Raw genomic sequence first — 24589 nt, 5'->3', positions numbered from 1 at the left:
TGTGTGTGCACCCACTATGACACTGCGATGAGGTCATTGGGCCGGCATCCCTCCGACTTTTCATGCACAGACAAAGAGCCCATGTGTTGGGCTTTTCATTCATTTGCAGCTGAAACTGAGCATTTTTCCCCAAGTGGATGGACACACACACACACACACACACACAGTATTGTCTCCATTACGGTCACAACACAGTCACATTGTCTGTGAGAAAGAGAACCACAACAACTTCTGATGTGGGGATCTAATGTTTCCTGTTGATAGTTTTACTCCACCAGTGAAACCCAAATATTGACGCAAACAGCAGACACGTCTCTTGTTATTGTCGCTATGTATATTGTATGGATTATATGGTGCAAAGATTACATGGACAGCAGTCCTCTGGAAATGATTTAAATCTTAATCTAGAGGGTTTAAAAAGCCAAAGTTTAGAGCCACAATATGTGTGTTTTTTAATGTTTCATTTTATAAGCTGATTGATATCTTTTCACAATCAACAAATCCCATGAAAAGACTAAACCAGAAGCGGTTTGACCCTATTAACCAAAGGTATGGTCCAAACCTTATATAGTTTATTTCTGAGCCATCCTCTGACAGCCTTTATTATGATGAATGTGGCACTATAGTTAATTTGTAGTCGATCTCATATAAACCGTTCTGCTGCCACAAATACGAAAACACCACATCCCCCCAAAAAAACACCCTATTTGCACCTGCCTGAGTACATCTGCTAAAAACCACATCGCCCAGCTGAGAAAAAGAGTTAGCCTTTCTTTTTTTTTACAAAAAAACCCCAACTATAAATCCCTGACCCCTTTTTACAGATTGATGTTTTCAGGAGGAACCAATAAGAGTGATGAAGAACTCGGTGACCTCAGAGCTGACCAACACAACAACAGACAGCTGGTTCACATATCAGATATTACTGCTCACAAAAGGACAGTTGGGATGTGATAAGAGGAGGCCTGGGCGTCATAATCACTGGAACAAACAAAACATGAAACACTCCGATTGCATTATGAAGTTTACAGATGACGGGGACGGGGTAAATAAGTTCACTTATTCACATACTACACTGAACTGAAATTAATTGGAAAATACATTTTCTATTACTACATTTCAGAGGCAAATATTAATTTTATTTGACACCAATAGTTACTTTGCAGATTCACATTGAAAAACCTTGATTGAGAGTACAAAAATATAAATCCAACATTACTGATTATGAAATAATAATAATCCATTTAATTTATATAGTGCTTTTCAAGATACTCAAAGACACTTTACATTATACACCGTAGAACAGCTACGGGGAGCAATGCAGGGTTAAGTGTCTTGCTCAAGTACACATCGACTAGGGCGGGGATTGAACTGCCAACCTCTTGATTGAAAGACGGGCATGCTAACCACTGACCCATAGTCGCCCCAAAAGGGTTAAAACAGGAAGGCCACGTATGCATTTCCATCCCATAGTTATATGATTAGATTGTATCTGGTAGAAACAGAGGGGCACGTGAGGGGGACAGGAAGTCTGGCTGATCTGTTGCTTCAGTCAGCACCGATAACCACAACAGACATTTCAAGTTAGCACAGTTCAATTAGTAGTGGGAAATCATTGATTTTTAAAAGTTTTTTTATTGCACTTCAGGAAATTATAATTTGTTGGAATTGATTAAAAATTTAGTATTATACCAATACTGTAAGTTGATTCAACATTCTTCTTTGATTTATAGTTTATTTTAGCTGGTAATGTAACAGATGGCAGTAGTCTATTTAAAAAACATCTTCAGGTGATAGTCCATGTATTTATTTGAAGTAAAGCATATAAGGGAAGTATCAATATAAATTGTATATATATGATATGTTAGAAAAGAAGGAGTTTCCCATTTCCATTCTTTATGCTAAGCTGACTATGGAAAAAAATAGAAGTGGCTTGATAAAGATTCCTGAGTAATGCAGCAGTAGAGACGATATATATTTATGAGTAAATACCAGACGGACATGACGAGAGCAGTTCCTGTGGCTTCAGTCAGCTGAAGAGCTTCTGGACTTTCATCGTGTACACACCGCATGACTTTTAGTGCGTACATTCATACACAGAAGTGCAGATCAGTGCCCGGCTCCTCAGAGACGCCCTCGCCATCTTCTCGTCTTTGTCTGTATTCACAGTGAAGACATACGATCTGACCTTCTCATGGTTGACTTGTTTTGATTTTGGTCCAAAATGACATGACATTTTTGTTAATGTCTTATTTTAATATTCAGATAAGCAGCTGTGAGCAGATGTGTTCTGAACCATGAGAAGAAACAAACCATTGTTCTTGCAGTGTGAATACAGCAGACCTTTTAACCTCCATCTTCTAATGAGAGGTTTGATTTTTCTGCCCAGCTTTAATGCACTTCTTCACCTTCTCCACCACCTGGACACATGAAACACAAACATCCTCATCAATACTTTGGTTTACAACTAAATGAGCCTCAGCTGGACATTAAATAACATTGCTCAAACTGTTTTTAAATGATTTAAATAAAATGTTGTGAAATTCTGATGTATATTCTAGTTATGCACATCCTATTAGTAACCAGAAAGGTGACCCAAGAGTCTTAAACCTGGTTTTCTGCAAACGACAGGCCACCTTGGTTTTTAGAAAATTCAATCTTAAAATGGTAACCATAACGATACACCGAAACAGAAGCTAAACTATGGTCCATCGTATGCTAAATGGGACCAGGACATTACGATGCAAGAATGATTTTGTATCTTGAGACCATCGTTAAAGTTATGATATGAACAGTAAATGATAAATTCAGGAAAAGGTTGTTGAAGAGCATATTAAAGTCAGTCTAAAAATAGCACACTGAAATTATTAAACAATAGTATCTATCTCACTGACACACTCACCTTGTCATTTTGAGGAAACGATCCCTCCTTGAGCTTGGAGTAGATCACACAGCCATCCACTGACACCTCAAAGCTTCCTATGTGGGGGCGATCAAAAAGGATCAGTGTCCAATCATAATAATGCAGTTCATTATTATCACCATGTGCACTACAACCAGGTTTATGTGAGTGACTGCACCGTCATTCACTGCTACACCATAAACTAACAATATGTCAATATATTTGACATATAAACAACATAATTGGCATTTAACAAGATATAACTGAACTGAAACAACTGTCTTTAGTAGTTAATTAGCCATAAGATTACTTTATTCATATCATTTCATATTCTTTTCATGGCAAAAACCTTTGTGCCAGAGGAGAAACAAAGAAAGAGCAGCTTTGTGTTACCTGACCGCCCGGTGGCTCCAGTCACCTGCTTCACCCCAGGAATCTGCTGCAGGACAGCAGCAAGCTCCCGGTAGCGCCACGAGTAACCTCATCCTGAACTGGAACACAAAATAAAAAACACATTGAAAAAAAAATGATTAATGGTACAAAGGAACTTTTAAACCTTTGAAGGATTTCCACACCGTCAAAGTCTGCATAATTTAAAGCTGGAGTTCAATGCAAATACAAGTTGGCCATTCCAAGCCAACATGAATTTACATATCTACCTAGATATACTTCTACATGGTTCTTGAGCTTCTTCGGAAAAACATAACTTTATATAGTTAAACTAGAAAATTAAGCTGTACAGTCGGATACGGATATGTGCAATATGATTACACCCCAACTTCATATACAAAATGAAATCTACATCCCGACTTTAACAAGTTAATTGCAGCCCGTCCTAACCACAAGAGTTATCAGCACATTATAATGTTGTAAAATAAACTTACCAATATTCAATGGAGACTGTAGCCATGATTCTGCAGCTGATTTGGATCCGCTGAGGCTGGAGTTGATGTCGAGCTGTAAACCTTCAGGCCGAAGATGAGCTGAATACAATGCAGTCAAGATTGTTGGGACTATTATAGGAGTTGGCTGTCCACACCCATGGGGAGGGTAAACCGGTCCGTACAGTTTATGAATAATACTTGGCTACCAGTATTGTTTACTATAATTAAAGCTAATATCCTTCTCTCTCACACGGTATGAAGCGACGTTGACATATTTACTTTTTTTAATCCTCCCGTCCATTAATAAAGCCATTAACCACAAAGCAAAAGACAAAAGCCACAACTCTTTCAGTGTTTAAACAAAAGGTAATATGAGGCTTCAGCAGTCAGTCAAGTCATTCTCTGTGACTGGCTATTCTCTGAAGTCTGTTATGCAACATCTTCCTGCTGCAGCTCAGCAAGGAAACACAAAGATACAACGCGCACCCAGACAAGTTTGTGTTGTATAAAGATAAAACTTGAAACAATGAGACCCTGTCCTTAAAAAGGTTAAAAATGTGACTGTACAAATGCCAAAGTCGAGCCCACAGATAACCAGCACAGAGTCCTCAGCTCAACCGTCACTATCTCACAGGTGAGCAGAACAGAAGCGCTTGTGTGAGGATTCAAATACCAGCAGCTGCCGTCCAGCTGAAGGACCCGAGGCCTCTGTTCAAAACACCGGACTCTTTGTCTGCTTCTGCAGGCATACGTACGGCCAACTATCTAGCAGCACCCTTATCCTCCAGTGAGGATGGGCTCAATGAGATGGCAACATTGTTTGAATTCAAATCTAATAGCGAACGCCACGCTTGTGAAAAAGGTTTGCATGCATAAAAACATGGGTGATGAATCGTTTGGAAATCAAATTGATATTTATATCTTGACTAACATTTCAAATCCAAAATAAGTGACAGAGGAAAAAAAGCATGAAATCCTCACATTTGGGCCAAAATGACGTTTGGTATTGAAACCAAACATCAAAACGTTGGAATAGTTTGTAAAGTGTCTCTTGTTTCTTGTTCTTAGCCCACAACTAAATCTCCATTAGATGATTTAAATGGAATATTGGCAAAACATTGAAACAGTCATTCTTTTAAGACTTGAGCAAAGTTGCTAAAGCTTTTTAACATTTTTATTTGTTTAAAATGATGTCCAGTACAAAATGTATACAGTAATACCCTTAAGTCTGTCAGTTCCCCTGAATAAAATATTTTAATCTGTTCAGCTCATGCCAGATAACAGTATCTATAAGATACACTAGATTGTAATTTGCTCATACAATAGTTGATGACAAAGATATAGCAATAGTACCTTTGTAACAATAAAACTATCAGCAATATTTTGGTGGACACACTTTCAATACAATAAAACTACATACATTGTTCTGTAAAAGTTGCATTGCAATCTGCCCATATTTCACACGATTTTCAAATTCATGTTTATCTGTTCATTAACTAAAAGATATAAGGTTGTGAAACAAGTCTTTACACATTTATAAAAATGATCTGGTGACAATCTGCAATGTTGCAGTGACTGAATCTCAGCAGGCGTCCTTTCTGAAGCTGCTGTAACGGATGTACAATGCACTTTGATCGGCTCTTTTTTTAAACAAGGCAACTTCTCAAACTTAGTAATAAATAATAAACCCTCTGCAATGATACTGTACCTGTTGATATATCTAGTTTTTATATATATATATATATATACACATATATATATACATATATATATACACACATATATATATATATATATATATATATATATATATACATATATATACACATACATATATATACACATACATATACACATACACATACATATATATACACATACATATATATATATATATATATATATATATACACAAACATACACACACACACAAACACAAACATATATATTCATAAACTTGTTCAAAATATGTTTAAAACTTATTTTCATTTATGTACTAAAAAACAAAAAGGTTAAGATGGTTGAATTGTGTTCGACAGCATTTTGGCTGAATGAACAAAAACATGAGTCTGCATGCACTGGTTTCCATGGAAACAGGGGGGCGACTCTTCCAGTTGATTGGGTGCACCTCTCTGCTCCTTGGCTTTGACTAAAATCGTTCAGAACAGTGTCGCCTCGTGATCATTCACACTCTCTCTCACACACACACACACACACACACACACACACACTCACACACTCACACACCCACCCACTCACTCACTCACTCACTCACTCACTCACTCACTCACTCACTCACTCACTCACTCACTCACTCACTCACTCACTCACTCACTCACTCACTCCTTCTCTCTCACTTCAAACTGATCACAGCATCAGTCTCATTGATTGGCGGGACTCTTTGACGCCGCCACCCCCCGAGTTGGGAGGGTCGTCCTGCGGGAACATCGCCTTGTCTGGTGTGTAATCATTCCGCTTTAGATCTAGAAGGAGGAAAGAAGACAACATGTTGCAACAGATTAGGATTTATATCATCTTAGATTTGTGTTTGTGATTTAGGAGATGAAAAAGAAATGGAGGAACAGTTCTCTGCTGAACTCAAAACGTGTTTGAGCATGATTTTGAGCCAATTAAAGTCCAGTAACAAATAACACAAATGTGATGTGGAAAACTCCAGTGTACGAAGAAAGAGCTTCACAGTGAAACTTTTGAACCAATATTTATTGAATGTTTAACTAGTTAATTAAACTTTTGTTATCAGACATAATTACTTACAGCAGAGTATTTATTTTTTCTTTAAACACTTCTGGAGGGGATCTTTAAAATTACCCAAATGCCTTGAAGGTTGAAGATTTAGAGCACTTTTGTAATGCAATATAGTTTATGATTGGGTCACTGAACAGTTTCAATATCCCTCACCCGGAAGTTTGAGTTTCCGACAGCAGGAGTTGCAGTGGTGTTTGGCTCGGAAGTTCCTAATGGCATCATCCCCCAGGTTGGCAGGTCCAAATATCATATCATAGGATCTGCAAAGGTCACACTGAGGTCATTTAGTGCTGAATTACTAGAAAAGGCTGCTGGTAACTTTGACATGTTATTCAATATTGTAAGGCTGCTATTGACAACTTGTTAATAAATCTAGGAGGTTACTCCCTCTATTAATTGTTTAATCTACAGTGTAAAAAGCATTTTCACTATTTTCTGCCACAAAATGTCTAAATGATTTTTGATCACACACAAATCTGGCAAATATTGAGAACCTGGAACTACGAAATGTCTGATCAATTAATTGTTTCAGCATTACAATATTAAGCCAAAATAAGATACACAAATAATAATAATGCAAACTTGTGTAAATGAGAACATTGACTCTTACCCCTTTTCACCGCTCTTAATAACGGATGGATCCGTCAGAATCTCCCCAACCCCTTCAGAGGGACACACAACAAACACACAAGCTTCGTCATATAGTAATATTACACACTAAGTGCACAGGTAATCCGTAGAGACAGGACATTCACATCTGTCACATGAACACAATCTGGAAACAGATGGACTACGTCTCCATGACAGATTCATGTTTAACCCAAGTGACAAAGTGACAACTAAAGCAAACGACAACAAACTCGACTGCTTTTTAAGAGATTCTGGACCGAGTGCTGAGAATCTTTACCCTGCAGGTCGAGCACCAGCAGCTCTCCGCGGGTGTACTCGTAGGTCCAGTGGCTGAAGGCCAGCATGGTTTCCTCCAGGAGGTTGGTGGGGACGATCTCATCTCCGTTGTTGTTGTTGAACTTCCTGAACTCTCCAGTAATGCACTCCTCTATAGCAAACCACTGTCCAGCAGAGTGACAGTAGAGCAGGAACACCTCCAGAAACCTGAACACAAGTAGGACTTTTAATTTACCCCAAAAGGCTCTTTTGTTGATTTAATTTGAGGCTTTAGTAGAGAAGAAAGACATTGTATCTTAAATGACTTCACTGTTCATGAACTTAGAACTGTGAAAAATGAAGTATGAATACTTCATTTGAAAACCAACCATGATCAGATAATGTCATGGTTTAAAAATGTCTTGACAGTTGTCAGTTGGCCAGAGAGACGGGAAACACTGAAATGCAGAGGTGTGTTCCTCAAGTTGGGTGTACAAAAGAGCTTGTGTTGATGTGTAAATCACCTGTTGCACAGTCTAGTAATCTGGCCAAACCACAATGAGCTAAGCAATATTTGTGACTTGGGTGTTGATAGCATCTAAAATAATGACAACACATACCACGAAATCTAAGCTTTTTTAAGATATGTTTTTTTTTGTTGTTATGCTGTGTTTGCCAACCCTTCTCACATGCACGCTTACCTCGGTGAATAAGGAATCGTCTTCGGCCTGATTTGGTTGAAGGCAAATGTCAGCTTCTGAGCAGCTCGTTGTTGTTGAATTTCCTGGAGTGACGCAGAGGGACAAATGTTTTTGTCACAGCCACAGTTTTATCAGGTTAATGTTTAAATGGCAGTTCTTAAACTTTGCAGTCTTTCTAGTTAAACACCTTAATGCATTTTGAGATTACAACTCCTTTCAAAAAGTGTCACATTAAAACATCAAACTAGATCTAACAAAAAATAAGCTTATACTTTTTACATCTCAGACTGGGTCTGTGAAGCCCAGCAGTACAGGGAATATGTGAGTATACGGGGTCCTCAGGGGAGGAGTCTGTGCTCCCTACCCTGAGACAGAGGTGCAGCACAGTGTCCTCCTTGTAGATGCTCTGCCAGGTCTGCACCACCTCAGGAAGGAAGGATTTGACTATATACAAATGTCCTGGTTTCAGGATGTCGTACTCCGACCAAGTGCAGAGCACCTTGAGGGCCCGTCTGAGTCCTCCTCCCATCTCCTCCTTGCTAAGAAACTCTATTTTAGCACTGAGGCCCCGCTGGGCCCAGGAAGACATGCTGTTGTTGATAGTGTTGGGGGAGCTCTCCTCCAGACGGTACACAGTCACCGGCTCCCCTGAGGGAACACAGAGCAGCGGATGAGTAATGCATCGCTTCTACTTCCTGCAAGGATGGTTGCACGGACGTGCCGCATAATCGTGACGAGAAACCGTTTGGAACCTTTGTACTCCGTGCAGGTTTCTCCTCTCTCAAAGCTTTCCATTTTTTTCCCACACTTAAAATTATAGTGCTACAGCAAGAGGACATTGATATACTATCTGTTCATGAAGTGTTTCTGGCTGACACGTTCGCAAACATTCGCCAACCTACGTGTCCAGCAGACAAACACTCCAATGACAATTCTTTTTTGATATACAGTAACTCTACTATTCAATTGGTATTGTAATCCTGCATGTTTTAGTAGCGACGTGACCCATCAACTCTTTACAAACAGGTTTTTGTCTATCTTATGGGCATTTTAGTAATGAGTACAATAGAGATGGACCGGATGGACGAGCTGGAAGGCGGGGGAGAGGGAGAGAAAAAAATATGTCTCTGGGCTGTCAACTACTGACACGGACATATTAATAAGCCAAGTCTGTACTAGCTGTCTAGCATGAAACCGGCACAGAGACAGTTCTGTCTGTGTGTGTCAATGCGAGAAACTGTGCAATAAAGGTTTCAAGGAAACAACAGCTAATAAATATGTGCGATAGCAGATTGCAAAACAGCGTCAGTTCCTCAGCAGCGTTAAGACCACTGTTGAATGAAGGTTTATAGCTGCTGATGGCAAACCCACTTTAAGAAGTGAGTTGACCCTATAAACTTACTTTGGTCAGTTATTTTTGCGTTTTGGTTCATTGTCTGTACTGACCTTCAAAACCAAAACACAGTAATTACATATTCAGTCGTAATTCAGTTACGACCAGAATCTGATTTATTTTACCATATGTATTTTTGAATGCGATTAACATAAACTGCATATTCAATTTTCAAGAACTAGAATAGAGAGGTAAAATCCAAAATGCAGTGAATGCTCTCCAGCTGCGTAGGGCTAGTTGTTGAGAGCTAAGCAGCTGCAGGTGGGAGAGAGCGAAAACAATGCAGAAAACACAGCTCTTATCTCCCTCCAAACTTCCTCATTCTACAACTGCCTGCTGTCTTTTCTCAGAACCGTCTGTGGCGTTTTCACCTGAACCGACATGTCTGGGAATGCAGCGTGATGCAGACTTACCTCTAGGGGGCACAGGGGTGAAGGGGATACTCTGGGACAGCCTCATCAAGTTGTTGCGCTCAACAGCTGCAGGAGACAAAAGTACACGAGCAAATACACAAACGGGTTGAAAAAACTGCAGGAGAAGAGTCAACAGAGGTGAAACTACTTTGTGGAATTATTCATTGCCTCAGTGAAATGTTTAGCATTTTTACCCACAGACAGCACTCTAAATTAAATGCATTTAAAAGATATAACAAAAAAAATATACTATCATCAATTTTGGGAACTAAAATAATACATGAAAACACAATGAGATAACGTATTCTTGCTTTCTCACCCCAGTACTGGTCGCTTTCCATGGGCTTGAAAGGTGAGCCAATAGCTATGGAGAAAAAGAAAACAACCGTTAAATCTTTTTACAGAATTAGCTGATTTTATCAATTTAATGAACATGCCAATCAATGATAATCAGTGGACAACATTAAGGCACATTAATGCAGCAACAACAAAAAACACCCAGAGCTTTCTCAGCATCCACCAGTAGATGTCTCTATTTGTATATACATGCGTTATCACTGCAGATATCATTTTAACCAGTTTATTTGGAAACAAAGGACAATATATCTTATTGAGAAATATTGAGATTGGAACTGTAACTAGTGAGTATTTTTATTCAGATTCAGCTACAGATTCTGTAGCAGAAAAATACCCACATGGGAGAAGCTGGAACTAGCCAATGTTTGGCACTTTGGCTTTAAAACAGTTGACGCCTGATCTGTTGATCAACTCATCGATTAATGGCCTGAACGTTTAAACGGTAAAACCCCCGATACAGGGCTTTGACTGGGTTTAGTTCAGTTAATGCGGGTTACTCACAGTCCTTTCTGGCTCCGAGGAGGGTGTGTCGAGGCGTGTAGAGAGAAACTGCTGCTGTCGCTACAGAAGAATAGCTCAGTTAAGCATTCACCCAGAAATATGAGTATACATAGATGAAGAATAGCTCAGTTAAGCATTCATCCAGAAAAGGTACAGCAGAGTTTCCTTCCTTTTCTTGGATTTTTCATAAACAAAATGTTCCAAGCTTTCTATCTCAACTGAAATCTAACGCAATATATGCAATTGTAGGAGTTTAAATATGTTTAGATATTCCCCACTACCCCATATACAGTATTTCATTAACATCTATCAACCTTTCCTGGTCTGCAAAGATTGGGGTTTATCTATATATATATATATATATATATATATATATATATATATATATATATATAATAATAATAATAATAGACCCCAATCTTTTGCAGAAAAAATAATAAAAAAATATATAAATAAATATATAAAAAAGAGGAGAAACAATAGTTTTCCTTGTTGGTCTTAATGTTACAGGATGGATTTTATCACACACAAACATGCATTTGATTCCAAGACAGGGGAAAAGGCCAAAGGTCACTTTGATATCAGATTCTGTGTAAATGCTGCTGGACCAGCGGTTCCAGACAGAACGAGTCTGACCAAACTAAAACATGGAGGAACTACAGTGAAACTGCACATCTTACCAGTCGGTGCATCTTCCCCTGGGGCTCGCCTGATGGAGCAAAAGAGAGACAACAGAAAGACAATTGTTTAACAAAACGGATTACATTCATAAATCTACACAAGAGCTTGTGTAATGCGTTTACATAGGGTGGTGTGAATAAGATGATGTAATGTGTATTATTGAGTGCTGGTTTTAAATAAGTGAAAAACAAATATACATCTAAACGTTTTAGAGGTGTGTGTTTGTGTGTGCAAACTTCTATCTTTGTGAGAATCAATTTGAAAATTAGACAGAGAATGATGGGTCCTCACCATCAGACACAACTTCAAAGGCCTATTTGAGGGTTTAGACTTAGGAGGGGGTTCAGCTCATGGTACACGGCCACAGGAAAAAAAAATATGAACTCCTCCAAATATCGAGTCAGGGGTGGGGTTAGGCATTTAGTTGTTGTATGTTTATAGTAGGGTCAGGAGCTGGGGAATGTGTTATGTCAATAAGGGTCCTCTTCACAGGTATAGAAATACATGTGTGTATGCGTTACGTGTATGTGTATACATCTTTTGACACTTACAAGCTGCTGGCTTGGGCTGATTTGACCTGAACCCTTTCCTGGTGGAGAAACAATGACTCGTTAAACACAGAGAAATCAGCATTAATTAAGTTAACAAGAGTTAAACTTTACAGAGGAGTTTGTGTATTTACTTTGAACTCATGAAAGTACATAAAAAGACACATTTCTTACCAGTACTGCAGCCCGGGGGTCTTCGTGAATGAGGATGTCTTCAGCTGACACTCTGCTCCTGTCCTTCTTCTTCAGAGCTAGAAAAAAACAATGAACAATCAGATTGATGGATTTTGGACTGCAGAAAAGTATATATCACATTTATTCCAAAATGTCTTCCTGAGCAGATATTTTCTGTTGTGTTGTTTTTGTGAGCTTACTGGAGTCAGGATGGAGGAAAGCCGGGTGTCTATCAAACTCTGTGAAGCCGGTGTATGAGTTTACTGCTCTGATAAGACCTTGACCTTCAGGCTGAGCCTGTGGAAGATAAGTGATATACAGTCCATGCAACAAATAACCATACAATTATTCATATTTTTATACAAACACACGCACACACCTGCAATCTGGTCTGTGGGACCGGGCTTTGCTGTCTGCTGGAGGTGGAGGTCTCTTTGGGTGTAGAGTGCTGGAGGTCCAAACTGTCTTTATGCCCTAAAACCAGAACACATCGTCAGTGGACATTAGGTCAATACTTATCTGTAATATTATGAAATAAAATACTTTTATTTTTTCTTGTAATTTTGGTTCATGTAACAATATCCCACCAAAAGCAATCACACAGAATTATTTAATATAATCTGTACAGATATATCTGTATATACTAGCATTGTTAAATCAAAATTGTTATGAAGCATTCAGAAAAAGACAAACAAAACACAACAATGTGGTGACATGCTCGTCACCACAAATGTAAAAAACAAAAAACTTATGACAAACTTCACCCGCCACATGCCAAACACATCCATAAATCATAGAGAGATCAGAAAACCTCAACCAGTCAACCAATCCATCAAAAATGGGAAGAACCACCCAGGAACAGAAAGTCGACCAGACAGACAAGAGGCCCAGACAGAGTAGAGAAAGGAGAAGAAAAGCCACCAGCGTAAGGTTAACTGGGATCTTGATCTGGAGATGGACAGGCCCGAGCACCCGGCAGACATTGTCCTCAACCTAAACTCAGACTGAAACTCAAACCTCTCGTTTTGTTTGGCTCTCTTGCTGTGGTCCTCCTATCAAGCGGGATTTCTGACCCACTTTGATCTTCATAGCAGGACGCTTGTGGGTCAGGTGGTCTTGACACATTTTCTTCCCTGCTCCTTCGTCTTTGGGGTCTCCCGAGTGGCACGGCAGGGGCATGCGCACAACCTGGCAGGCTGCTATTTCCGTGGGCATCACACAGGGATGACTCGGCTTCAGGAGCGAATGGGACTTCAGTGTCTGTACTCTGTCCACTCAGAGAGCCCGATCTGCCTTCGTCGTCGCAGAACGCCTTGTTCACGTACCCACAACCCACCTCCCTCTTTCTCCACCCGCCTCCTAACACCTCTGTGTTCTCAGGCTTAACAGTGCAAGCAGGCAAGCAGGCAAGCCGAGCAGAGCCCGAAGTCTTAGAGACAATGACAACAGTAGGATACACACACACACAGTTTTCACGCTCCTCTTTTACCTCCTCATCAACACCAGATTCAACCTCAGTCTTGTACTTACCCACAAATGCCCCAAACTCTACATTGGTGCTGTCTGGCTGGAAGTGCTGCTGGTAAAGCCTAGCTAGGGTGAGTTCTGGGTGGCTGGAGCCACTGGGCTGGGAAGGTGTGCTGCCGATGTGGAACTGAGCCCCGGGGGAGGGCACATTGGGCAGGCTGGATGGGGAGTCGAAAAGAGCCGGCTCTTGAGGACGGGTCAGCTTACTCTGGGTGAGAGATCGGCCTCGGAGACGCAGCTCCGGAGGGGAAACGGCCAGAGCACTTTGGACAAAGGCACTGGAGCTGACACCTGAGGATCCGGCCTCTGCAGCAAGGTGCCCGAGTCCAAATAACCCCCTCCTCTCTGGACTCAATGCTGGGTTGAGGTTGGGGTCCAGCCCCAGTCCTGCTCCGTGGCTGGGCCCAACTCTCCGGCTACTTTCCGTCCCAGCCCCTCCCCCTACACCAACACCAAAAAGAGAATCTGCAATGTTGGCTCCAGCCTGGGGAAAAGAGGAGCCGAAGTAGGCCCCGACACTGCGTTTTCCGATCGCGGACGATTTGGAGTGGGGGCCTGTGTCTGTTGCCCCATGGGCGATGCTGGGGACCAAGTTCTTAGAGAGGCTGAGCTCCCGCGTGATCTGATTGTGGACCTTGCTGGCCTCTGACGCCCTCTGAGCAGTGAGGGTCTTCAGGGTGTCCACAGTCAGTGCTGAGAGGTCTTGCAGGTGGCCAATCTGGGAATCCAGGGTATGCAAAGAGCGTTTTATAAAGTTGACCTTGTTCCCAACCTCCTTCAGCTGCAAACACATGGTCTCAACCCTGGAAATGACAAACAGTAGACTCAGTTACCCACAGCTCAGCTTGTGTTAAATGAAAGGTTCACAGGCTCATTTTGAAATGGTCAGGTTTCAATATATTTTAAGGAAAGGTTTTCATTTCAGAATGACTGTAAATTCAGCAGGCTAAGTTACTCAGTTGACTGGAGTTTTGACCTGCAGTAGCACTATGGAGAAGTTTGTTATAAGCGAGTGCCTGTTTAGTTTGTCTCAGGCACGACGACGCACATGCATGTATTTTGGATTTGAGGATTACCGGTTTTAAACAAAGCTTTTGCTTAATTACAAAAAAACTCCACATTACACCTTTAAGAAAGCCAGAAACAGACCCACCTTTCTGAGGTAAGACGTATGCGCTCATCACTCCCAGAGTGAAACTGATCATCCTTTTCATGAAAGTACGTCTCAACACATTGCTCTTCAAAATCATGGAGCTTCTTTTGGTCTTCCTCTGTGAGAAACAGCTCTGGAAGAGAGAAGAAGGCAGACGTGCGGTATCGTTAGAGATTTCCTTAATGCCCAGTTAAGCAGCAGCACTTTGTCCAACTGTATTGTTTTGTACAAAAAAAGCATTTTAATCCCAGTTGTTTGTTCTTGACAAATACATATGAATGGCAGGTTTTTAACAACCAATATTAAGGAGACATGATGTTTCTGCCAGAAAAGGACAGTCGTACTTGGTCCGTAGGTATGCTCCTTCTTCCTCTTTCTACACGTACAGAAGAGGGAGTAGATATGGCAGAGGAGGATGAAAGGGGGCGGGAGGACAGGCTTCTCATGGTAGGCCATAATGAAGTGGTAGCGCTGGTACTTCCACACCAGATTAGAAATGGACTTCACTTGCAGATACACATTGCTGGAAAACAAGAGAGTAAAGCAATGTGGGGATGATGATGTTGTGGAGAATGCGAGCAATATTTAAAAATGCATCGCATAACCCAAAGTTAATGTGTACCCACATTTGTTTTGATTTAGCACTGAAATGTTGTGCACTTACTTGAAGAAGGCGATGAGGAGGTTGACCATTAGTATATACTGTACAAAGAGGTAGACTGCTTGGAGGAGAGGAGTCAGCCACACTCCTGCTGCACACAGGGACCTTACTGATGCTTCAGTGTTATTGGCACACACTGTAAAGAGAAGGAGGTTTTTAGCACACGCACACACCAATCCCCCAAATATGGTAAAGATATCCTCTCCAAGTCTTGTTCATATGTACAATCTTTAACTTACTATCCGACTTGTGTAGGTTCAAATGTAACCATACCACACATGAATATGTACTAAAACAGGACAATGCTCACTTGAAATTGACTTATTGAAATATTATTTCTTTAAATCATTAAATTATTTTTAGATGCATAATTTATGTATTGTGATGTTTAAACTGTAGATATGCCTATACATCAATTGTTAATAAATCATTTGTAACAATGCAAATCCCAGAAAGGAAGTTACACACATGTGTAAAATACCCTTTACTTCAACACTAACAGGTACTAGACATACGCTGCTCTGTTGCAGTACACAAAAATGCACTGCAACTAGAGGAATATATTAAATGTTATTCAAAAACAAACTTTGAGCATTCAATTCTTTCTTCTTACTAGAAAATCTTTCCAACGAATTTAGACTTTGTAATTCACATCAGATTATTCACCACTTCCGGGTCACAGCAACAGTGATGAACCATGTGATAAATGTGTGTGAAACCTCGGGGAGTCCAACTCAGGTTATGGAGCACAGCCAGGTGTTTTGTTCCACCGAAGCGTCAAATGCGCCCGACTCAAGTGACGATCACTTAATCGTTGCCTGTTCGGACCGAGTCGAGGCTGTCGATGCTGTGGTGAAACAAAAAACCCTGCCCTCCCAAAAGAGACCTACGTTGGCTGCTTCTACATGTGAAAGACGTTGTGAGAGGGAGGCAATGATTAAGGCATCGTGGGTTTGATTTTTACAGTGCTCGTTTTGAGTGACAATTTGCCATCATGCCATGGTGAGAAGCTTTTAATAAATCCGTTCTTACCATCGTAATCTCCCCTACCATCCTCATCGTCCTTACCATCGATTTCATAGGCATACACTTCCCCGTACATCATCCAGTATGGCTGGAAGACCACATCTTTGGCCAGCGTCCAGCTGGGCTCCTCGTGTGGGTACAAAATGGCTTTCCTGGGTACGCCATAGCTCAGCAGAACTATCGCCATTATTACCACAATATAGAACATGTTGGCCACCTGAAAGAGCCAACACACATAGCGAATGAAACACAGGACTGATGGCATTATCACTACTTGAAATAATAGAAGGCTTATTAAGGACATCAAGAGGGTTTCATTAGTGTAAACACGTCTACTTTGGGGATACAAAATCAGCACTATTTTATTGCTTTTAAAACTGAATAAAGTCCCTTCACTTTATAAATAGGAGCTTATTAAATAATGTACAAATAGAAAATGTTCTTCTAGTTTTAGTTAGATTTGGTCTGGATTTGCTGGGTAAGAAATCTTTATAATGTCTGTATTGAAATCCCCAGGGCAGACAGTAATGTTGAAGGGTTTACGACTACTTAACAGCTATGAAGGTGTACATGATGGAAACTTGATTGTGTTACGATTAAATCTAGATTCAATTACAGGAGGAGTTTGATCAATTACAAAATACACTTATTGGCTCTCATGCTGAGAACAATACCACTTTAACATCTCCACAGAGAATATAAAGCCACAGCTAGCAGCTGCTTAGCATGAAGACCGATAACATGTGAATCGACTAACCTGGCTCTGTCCAAAAGGTAAAGAAGACACACGTACCCACCGTAGTTCACTAATTAGACTTCAGGAAGTCAATGGCTCAAACAAGGAATAGTCCTACTTGTTGCATTTCCCGAAAAACTCAAACTATTGTTTGTGTGTGCATTAAAGAAACTTACTTAGTAAAATTAAGGAGGTGCTGGTAAGCAGATTTAATAAGTTTGGGACAAACCCACGGTCGCCATTTTTACCTGCTTCCTGTCTTAATGCAATGCTAAGCCAATTGCCTGCTTATTCTAGCTTCATATTTAGCGCACCACTGCCAATTTTTTATATATATATATATATATATATATATATATATATATATATATATATATATATATATATACATACATATATATATATATATATATTACCTTTTTGCAAACTACTCCTTGAACAAAATTAAATAACCCATTTTCACACGATCTTAACATATTTGATCCAATATCTGTTCACGGTACACTTTCAACTCAGGGGTTATACAAATACTTTGTAAAAACTACAACATGGAGCACAATAAATGGACAAGATAATAGCAGGACGGGTTAAAAGTCAGTTCTAAAACTGATGGGGCTGTGTAGGATAATACAGTAGGTTACGTTACCTGGTCATGTAGATGATTAATGCTGTTTAAATATGAATGTGCGAACGGATTAAAACATGAATATTAATAACAGCATGTTGTGATGCACAATAACCTCGTAACTCTCTCACAATATGTTCAGACTAAAGTATACCTAAACAATTGCGTATCATTTGAAGGTGCCCGTTATACCGCCATGGCCTTAGGTACCCATTACTATCACTATAAAAATATTCTAACATAAGTTATTACTGGATGTGAAGTGTTCTTGGCTTATTAGTGTCAATTACAGTAACAAATGCGTAATAAATTATTACATTATTCCGGTTTCATTGCATCTCTGAGACCAGGAAAAACATAGTTGGAAAAATAATAACATTAAATAACTTTAACAGTGTAGAAAAACATTCTCGTCTGCTTTCTCTACATTATGTCTCACTCTCACAAACTCACCATTTTAGCGATCATCATGACGTACGGTCCAGCTTGCTGGTTGACAGCCAGTATATCCAGGAGTCGCACGTACCAGAAGATGATATTGAGACAATACACCGTCCTCCCAGGGACAAAGGCTTCACCTCCGGCCAATCTCAAGCCAAAGCCGATAAAGAAGGTAACAATGGCCAGAAAGTCCGACACATTGAAATAGTCGCTGAACCACACCTTTATCTTCTGGCTTATTTTGCCTGCTTCAGACATAAACATCTGGAAAAAAGGAGTTGGAGGAGAGAGGAGGAACTAAATGTGAAACAATACTGAGATGGATAGAGAGATATATACTTTATTATTTTCATTATTATTATTATCTTTGGTGAATAAAAAAAAAAATGTTATATCTTCATTACGCTCAATATTTAACAATTACATTGTGTTGCACGTACCTCTCGAATTTTCTCAATGGCAGAGGTGAATATGTAGAGGATGACCACCCACTCTTGAGGAGAAGGAATTTCAGGCATTTTCACCAGGACTACATACGAGTAGAACATCAAGAAGCCCAGGTAGAAGAGCTGACAATGTGAGATACACAACAATAACAGTCAGAAACAACTCCAAAAACATAGCATTGAATGTAAGTAAAAGGATTAATTCTCCCAAGAATGGGAATGCAGTAATTATTTTTTTTTTTTTTTACTTTGTATGTCATAAATGTTTGAAATGTGGATACACTGTGTCGAAGATGTTGGATGTAGATGATAACTGGCCTACGTTGACAAAGAGCGTCTAAATTCAAAAAGCTCCCGAGAGGGGCGTCCACTGACGGGGTTAGTTGAGGCCCTCTGAAGGGGCTGAACCTCATCACGGCACTTTGAGTCCGGAGTAAATAGTCTGCCATTTTGACTGAGACCTCTATGCTCTAGTGGTCAGCTGTGCCCAACAAAGTCTGCTCTCAGAAGGAGTGAGCGGTTCAGGGGATTATATAAGAAATGGAGATTGGAATGTTCTACTTAATTAAAGCTGCAATAGTCTGCATTTTTGTCGTCACACTAAATAAAAGCCACTGTAGGTAATTGGTGTTCACTGCTCTCATCAACCCGGTGCTAGTCATAACAACTTCTACTAGGTGTGAGATATCTTGTCACGTTTTGAATGGATCGCCATGGCATTTAGTTCAGACATTTAAACCTCCCTCAGGAGAAAAACTGAAAACAGTGAGCCCTTAACATTTCCTTCAGTGCCATTATCGGGTCAAATTTCAATTAGTCCAACACTTTGGCAGCCTCAGCTGTACTTTGAATAAGCAAACGTAGTTATGTTAAAACACTAAATTAAGATGATGAGCAAAGCACCGTTGTGCCAGAGTACAACATCGCAGAACTTCTAGTATGGTTGTGGACTCTTACTCAGGGTTGTTTTCTTCTTTTTTTAAATCAACTAACTATTTACATAAATGGCTTTTATAAATAGAACTAACATAACATGATATTTACATAAATAAATTAGGTGAAAGTACTATTATTTATTTGTTTTTTTTACTTTGTGTTGTAAACTGATGTGTTCAACAATATTTTAGATCCGAACATGGCTCAGGTGACGTATTAGAAGTACTTAGCACACCTTACTCTCATGCTTTCTTCTATTTCTGTACAGAAACAACAAGCCACATGATTGTCTCCCAATGGTAAATGTATTCCCCACTTAAGGTTGACCTGCATTTGTCCAACAATACTGCGGACTGTGGGAAAGTGTGTTCATCTAGGCAGGTAAAGTTACACACAGACACTCACGTCCAGTACAACTTGGATTCCCAAAAAAAACCTGTGCTCAACCTTGACATGCGAGGTGTGAACTGCTGGAAAAACAGCCATTAACACTGCCGCCTGATCGGTAATCTATTGTTGTGCTGCATTGATGTGTTGAAATGGGAATGGAAGCAGGTGCAGCAGATGTAGATAAGCGTGGGCACAGGCTATATTACGTAGAATAGCAGTTTCTGTGATGGTATCAGCACCTCTTGATCTTGAACAGCCTGAAAAACAACCCTGTTCCTGAAAATAGAACCCTCAATGACATCTCCAAGGCTCCTGAGAACCAGCCTCGGGCTTGTAAATAAACATAAAAACAGGCGCGAAAAGATGAGTGATAACCCTGTGCTGGAGTGTGAACGTGGCAGTAGTAAGTTTGTATTGAAGAAAATGCGTTAAAAAATAAAACTGCCTCTTTTTTTGCTCAGAATTTCACATTGCTATGGCACTCTGGGAAAGAGATTATTTGACTGCTGAGCATTGGTTTAAGTACATCTAGTTTAGTATGTGTCCAGTATTTGAGGGTTCTAACTAGATGCAAGTTGTGAACTGTATGAGGGTGATGTGGGAATATTTGTTCGCCCATTCAATGCTAAAATACAGAATAAGAGAACTCTGTTTCCATTTTTAGTGTCTCACCACTTTCTGTGTGGGCGCCTGATAAGAGAAGGTTGGACCTTGTCCTTCTCCTATTTGTGGTCGATCACAGCTCGAGTCTGAAGGGCTTTGTCAGACCATACTGGTGGAGGGAGCCATAAACATCCAGCAAAACAGTGACCAAATCTCTAACAACCCCTTTGGACTAAACTGTTTCAGATCCTAAGGAGCAAAAGGATCAAGCTATGCAATAAAGTCTATTTTGCTCATTTATGCTTCCATTTCCACCACATCTCAACCATGCAAGTTATCTCCTTTTCAAAAGCAAAAATGTAAACAATCTGTCTTAAGCGACGGCTCCTGGGTAGCAATATTCGTACCCAGAATCCTACACAGCCATAAAACAGATGGTTAGATGGATGTGTACATTTGTTTGTGTGCATTTTCTTCTGTAATCTCCTTACCGTGTTAGACCAGAACTTGACAATGGGAGCGTGGTAGAAGGCATATATTTTCCTGGTCAAGGGCAGCTTTCTGGAGCGAATTTGTGTGTCCATGTCATTCTTTGTCTCCACGTGGTCGTGGGATCTGGCCTCCTTGAACACATCCTGCAGAGTGGTTACAAAAAAAAGGCCTAAATTAGACAGCAGCAGGCCACAATGTGGAGAGAAAATGAGAGAAAGAGAATGCAGGGTAAAGAGAAGAATGTGAGGGAAAGTGAGCAAAAAAATGACTCAGTGAGTCAAAAATATTTATCTTTATTAATCTTTTTATGTAAATATCCATCTTGCTACTTTTGTCATTACACAACAGAACTACAACCTGTTCACAGCTCATTAACCCTTTAACACCACCTCAGCTATGGACAATGTTTTATCTTTAACACGCTTATGAATTTGGATATGACATTTTCTGCGTGACTACTTTGACGTGAGGGAGATACCATATTTTAGAGTTTCAAAAGAAAAAGGAAAGAACGTATACACCTTTTTAAAAACAGAGCGACGGAGTAACCCTAACCATTTGGATTTCTTCAGTTATGTTCTGGATGTTGTGTTCGCTGTCCTCCATGGTCATCTGGTGGTCGTCCTGACTCTGAGGGATGTGAGCCATCTCAGCCTTGGATTTGTACTCCAACAGCAGGATGGCAGGAGGCACCAAGATACTCAGAATCACCTAGAGACAGATACACACTGATATGGGTGGATGCTTCAATATTTGTGAAGAACGTCCTTTGAATTACACGCACTAATGAATCCCAAGTGTTTTATTGCCTCAGTGCATATATTGTATAAGAGAGGCCAATCCCTGCTGTAAAAGTCTCCACACTGATGCTAAAACCTGAAACAAAGAAACGACAGCGTGGTCATTTCATGCGAGTATGCAAATACTGCTTTCTTTTAAAAGCAACGAGATTTAGGGAAGACATTTAAGAACAAGATCAACACTTTTTTCCAATTAGCTTATTTACTCCATTTACACCAAAAGTGTTAGGAGAAAGTTAAGTGTCTTTTGTACCAGAACTTGAAACCAACGTAGTTTTTCCACAGTGCTTAGACCTAGAATTCAGGAAATGCTAGAAGGAGACCATTTGTGATGAACAAGTTTAAAAACTGTTCCTATTCTTCACCATGAATCATGGTGGCATTCTAACGCCTCAACGATGTACTTGAAATTAGGGATTAAATATGAAAGCAAACCTTTGTTCAAGCCCCAAGAACACGGGATCTGTTGACAAACTTCACCAAATACAAATATTAAACGACTACATCATGGTTTAATATTTGTATTAAGCTGCACATATACTAATACTTTACATTGTCATGTATGTGTGTGTGTATATATCTCGTTTGTTACCAAAAATAAAAATCTAAATGGAACATGAACCTTGTACCAGGAGTTCTTGCGCATGTTCAGCCGTCCCATCCACATGTCTGACAGCAGAAACTGGGTGCAGGTATGAGCCACAAAGGGCCGTAGGTGGGAGGAGACAGCCAACTTCAAACAGGTGGAGTTGCTCCAGTTTTTTAGCTCGTAGGTGAGCAGCTTCATGGCCATGGTCTCATCCTGCCTGAACGACTCCTCCAGCAGGTCCACTGCTAACGTCCCAAACTCACTGAAATACGTCAGCACAGTTGGATTAGTCCTTACCTTCTCCTTTTACAAAGATGCCACCCTGACATGAATCAAAGCCATAGAAAAACGTACTTTGAGTACTCCTTGAGCTCCTCTGAGGTGTCGTCCACCACGTCGCTCTTCTTGGCCTCGTAGCCCATGGATCGGCAAAGCTTACAAGCCACCAGTGCCTTTGCCATGTTCTCCTCGCCGTGCTGCCAGAAGAAGAGGGACATTTTCTGCCTCTTCAACAGCACAGCCCACACCAGCAGCTCATTGAAAGGGTAGGGAAACCGCCGCGTCTCTGGGTCATCTATGTCCACAATCTCTTCTTTGCTTCTCTTTTTGTTCTGCTCGATGGAAGATTCAAGCTGAGAGGAGAGGGAAGCAGAGGTGAGAGGAGTGACTGACTTAACTTTCCCCCAATTTAACATATCTTTATCACTGGACCTTTTCATTTTTAGAGATGTGGGATGTTACAGTCTAATGGAAGTCTTGTACCTTTGATTGAAATATTTACCTTCGGTTTGTATGGCTGTGCAGTTTTGATGAAGTGGTTGTGCCTCGTCTTCTCTTTTTTGTCAGCCTGCATGCTAAAAGCCTCGTGACTTTTTCTCAAACCAGGACCCGCAGTGTGGCGCCCCGACCTCTGTGCGGAACATGAATACATTTTCAGTTGATTTTACTCTGCTAACTTTTACTATAGTTCATAATGCATTAAATAACAGTTTCGGGCCTCACATCAGTAATACAATACTGTACATGAACTGTAGATAGTTTCTTTTTTTTTTTTTACTACATCCACACTTCATGCCAGGTTTTAACTCCAGTGCATCGTACCACTTTAAATAAAGTTAAAACACAGGCCAGAGTTTTTAAATATCAACCCAAGTTAAAACTCACCCTATTGTTGCCATGGAGATTGTTGTAAATGATTCGGAAGCGTTTCCTGGTGTAGTTGCACCTGTAAGTCCCACCCATCAGGAACTCAATTACCAGGCCCACATCAATCAAAGTGATCTTGTAGTTTGGAGGCAGATGGCTCTGCAAGGACACATAGTGGGGGAGAATGAGCACTGGTTCAACATCAACTGATAAACTATACTTTGCACACAGACTATACCTGTTTGACATCTCTAACCAGGTGGAGGAGAGTTGGGTTGTTGGGAAGTTGTTTCTAAAATTGAAGATAAAAAAACATTCATGTATATGTTGTTGACACACAAGCTATCTCTGTTACTCAGTGGCTAGTAGGCGTTTCATAATGTTACCGTGTTGTAGAGCTCCTCTAACCGACTGATTGTCAGGAATCGATGCATGCTCACGCCATTTTCTATGAGCAACTTGACAAAATCCACCCTGTCCATCACGAGTGCATCCAGCATTGCTTGCTCCAGAGAGCTCACCTTTAGCGAGAGAAGAGACCAAAAATATGTCCATTACAAAAAAAACAAATTAAATATCATCCATCCTATCATTCACGCAAATGCCAGGATTCCCCCAAGTTTCAAAATAAACATAAGCACTAAGGGCAGCTTATAAAGACATTTGTAATAGGGATCATGTTGCAGTCAAGACAAGCAGTATATGGCAGCCTGCCCGAGACCAGTCCCCCGGCTCCCCAGACTGCATATTGTGGTAAGCAGAGGTTCTGGGAGTCATTTTGGGCGAGTTCAATGAATTGGAGCTGGCGCTGCG

The 24589-nt window shown here is 40.4% G+C and overlaps 1 protein-coding gene and 1 long non-coding RNA gene across 4 annotated transcripts in view; both read right to left on the bottom strand.

The window, feature by feature from the left end:
* Nucleotides 1-1615: 1615 nt before the first annotated feature.
* Nucleotides 1616-3910, bottom strand: LOC117728874. The gene is made up of 4 exons (XR_004609267.1): nucleotides 3787-3910; nucleotides 3296-3393; nucleotides 2903-2979; nucleotides 1616-2420 (listed from the first exon to the last, which is right to left on the bottom strand). It is a non-coding gene; the product is annotated as an uncharacterized LOC117728874 (long non-coding RNA).
* A 1792-nt stretch (nucleotides 3911-5702) lies between these two features.
* trpm7 (transient receptor potential cation channel, subfamily M, member 7) overlaps nucleotides 5703-24589 on the bottom strand; it is a 33575-nt gene continuing 14688 nt past the window's right edge. The window contains exons 12-40 of one of the 3 annotated variants that reach the window (XM_034558468.1): nucleotides 24163-24297; nucleotides 24015-24068; nucleotides 23795-23935; nucleotides 23412-23540; nucleotides 22985-23262; nucleotides 22664-22892; nucleotides 21797-21952; nucleotides 21241-21384; nucleotides 18815-18943; nucleotides 18387-18638; nucleotides 16579-16789; nucleotides 15550-15682; nucleotides 15230-15408; nucleotides 14886-15018; nucleotides 13736-14535; nucleotides 12585-12679; nucleotides 12406-12502; nucleotides 12206-12282; nucleotides 12035-12072; nucleotides 11483-11511; nucleotides 10803-10862; nucleotides 10264-10308; nucleotides 9945-10010; nucleotides 8503-8786; nucleotides 8139-8221; nucleotides 7460-7665; nucleotides 7163-7214; nucleotides 6706-6812; nucleotides 5703-6269 (exon numbers count right to left, since the gene is read on the bottom strand). In XM_034558468.1, the coding sequence (XP_034414359.1) occupies nucleotides 6154-6269; nucleotides 6706-6812; nucleotides 7163-7214; nucleotides 7460-7665; nucleotides 8139-8221; nucleotides 8503-8786; nucleotides 9945-10010; nucleotides 10264-10308; nucleotides 10803-10862; nucleotides 11483-11511; nucleotides 12035-12072; nucleotides 12206-12282; nucleotides 12406-12502; nucleotides 12585-12679; nucleotides 13736-14535; nucleotides 14886-15018; nucleotides 15230-15408; nucleotides 15550-15682; nucleotides 16579-16789; nucleotides 18387-18638; nucleotides 18815-18943; nucleotides 21241-21384; nucleotides 21797-21952; nucleotides 22664-22892; nucleotides 22985-23262; nucleotides 23412-23540; nucleotides 23795-23935; nucleotides 24015-24068; nucleotides 24163-24297 (4458 nt within the window). In that variant the 3' untranslated portion in view covers nucleotides 5703-6153. Of the gene's footprint in view, nucleotides 6270-6705; nucleotides 6813-7162; nucleotides 7215-7459; nucleotides 7666-8138; nucleotides 8222-8502; nucleotides 8787-9944; nucleotides 10011-10263; nucleotides 10309-10802; nucleotides 10863-11482; nucleotides 11512-12034; nucleotides 12073-12205; nucleotides 12283-12405; nucleotides 12503-12584; nucleotides 12680-13735; nucleotides 14536-14885; nucleotides 15019-15229; nucleotides 15409-15549; nucleotides 15683-16578; nucleotides 16790-18386; nucleotides 18639-18814; nucleotides 18944-21240; nucleotides 21385-21796; nucleotides 21953-22663; nucleotides 22893-22984; nucleotides 23263-23411; nucleotides 23541-23794; nucleotides 23936-24014; nucleotides 24069-24162; nucleotides 24298-24589 lie in introns of those variants that run through there. The other 2 variants (XM_034558477.1, XM_034558485.1) reach the window with 2 other exon arrangements.

Source organism: Cyclopterus lumpus, chromosome 3 (genome assembly GCF_009769545.1).
Source record: "Cyclopterus lumpus isolate fCycLum1 chromosome 3, fCycLum1.pri, whole genome shotgun sequence".
NCBI lineage: Eukaryota > Metazoa > Chordata > Actinopteri > Perciformes > Cyclopteridae > Cyclopterus > Cyclopterus lumpus.
The sequence above is the reverse complement of the archived record's forward strand: the minus strand, read 5'-3'. Positions and strand labels throughout refer to the sequence as shown.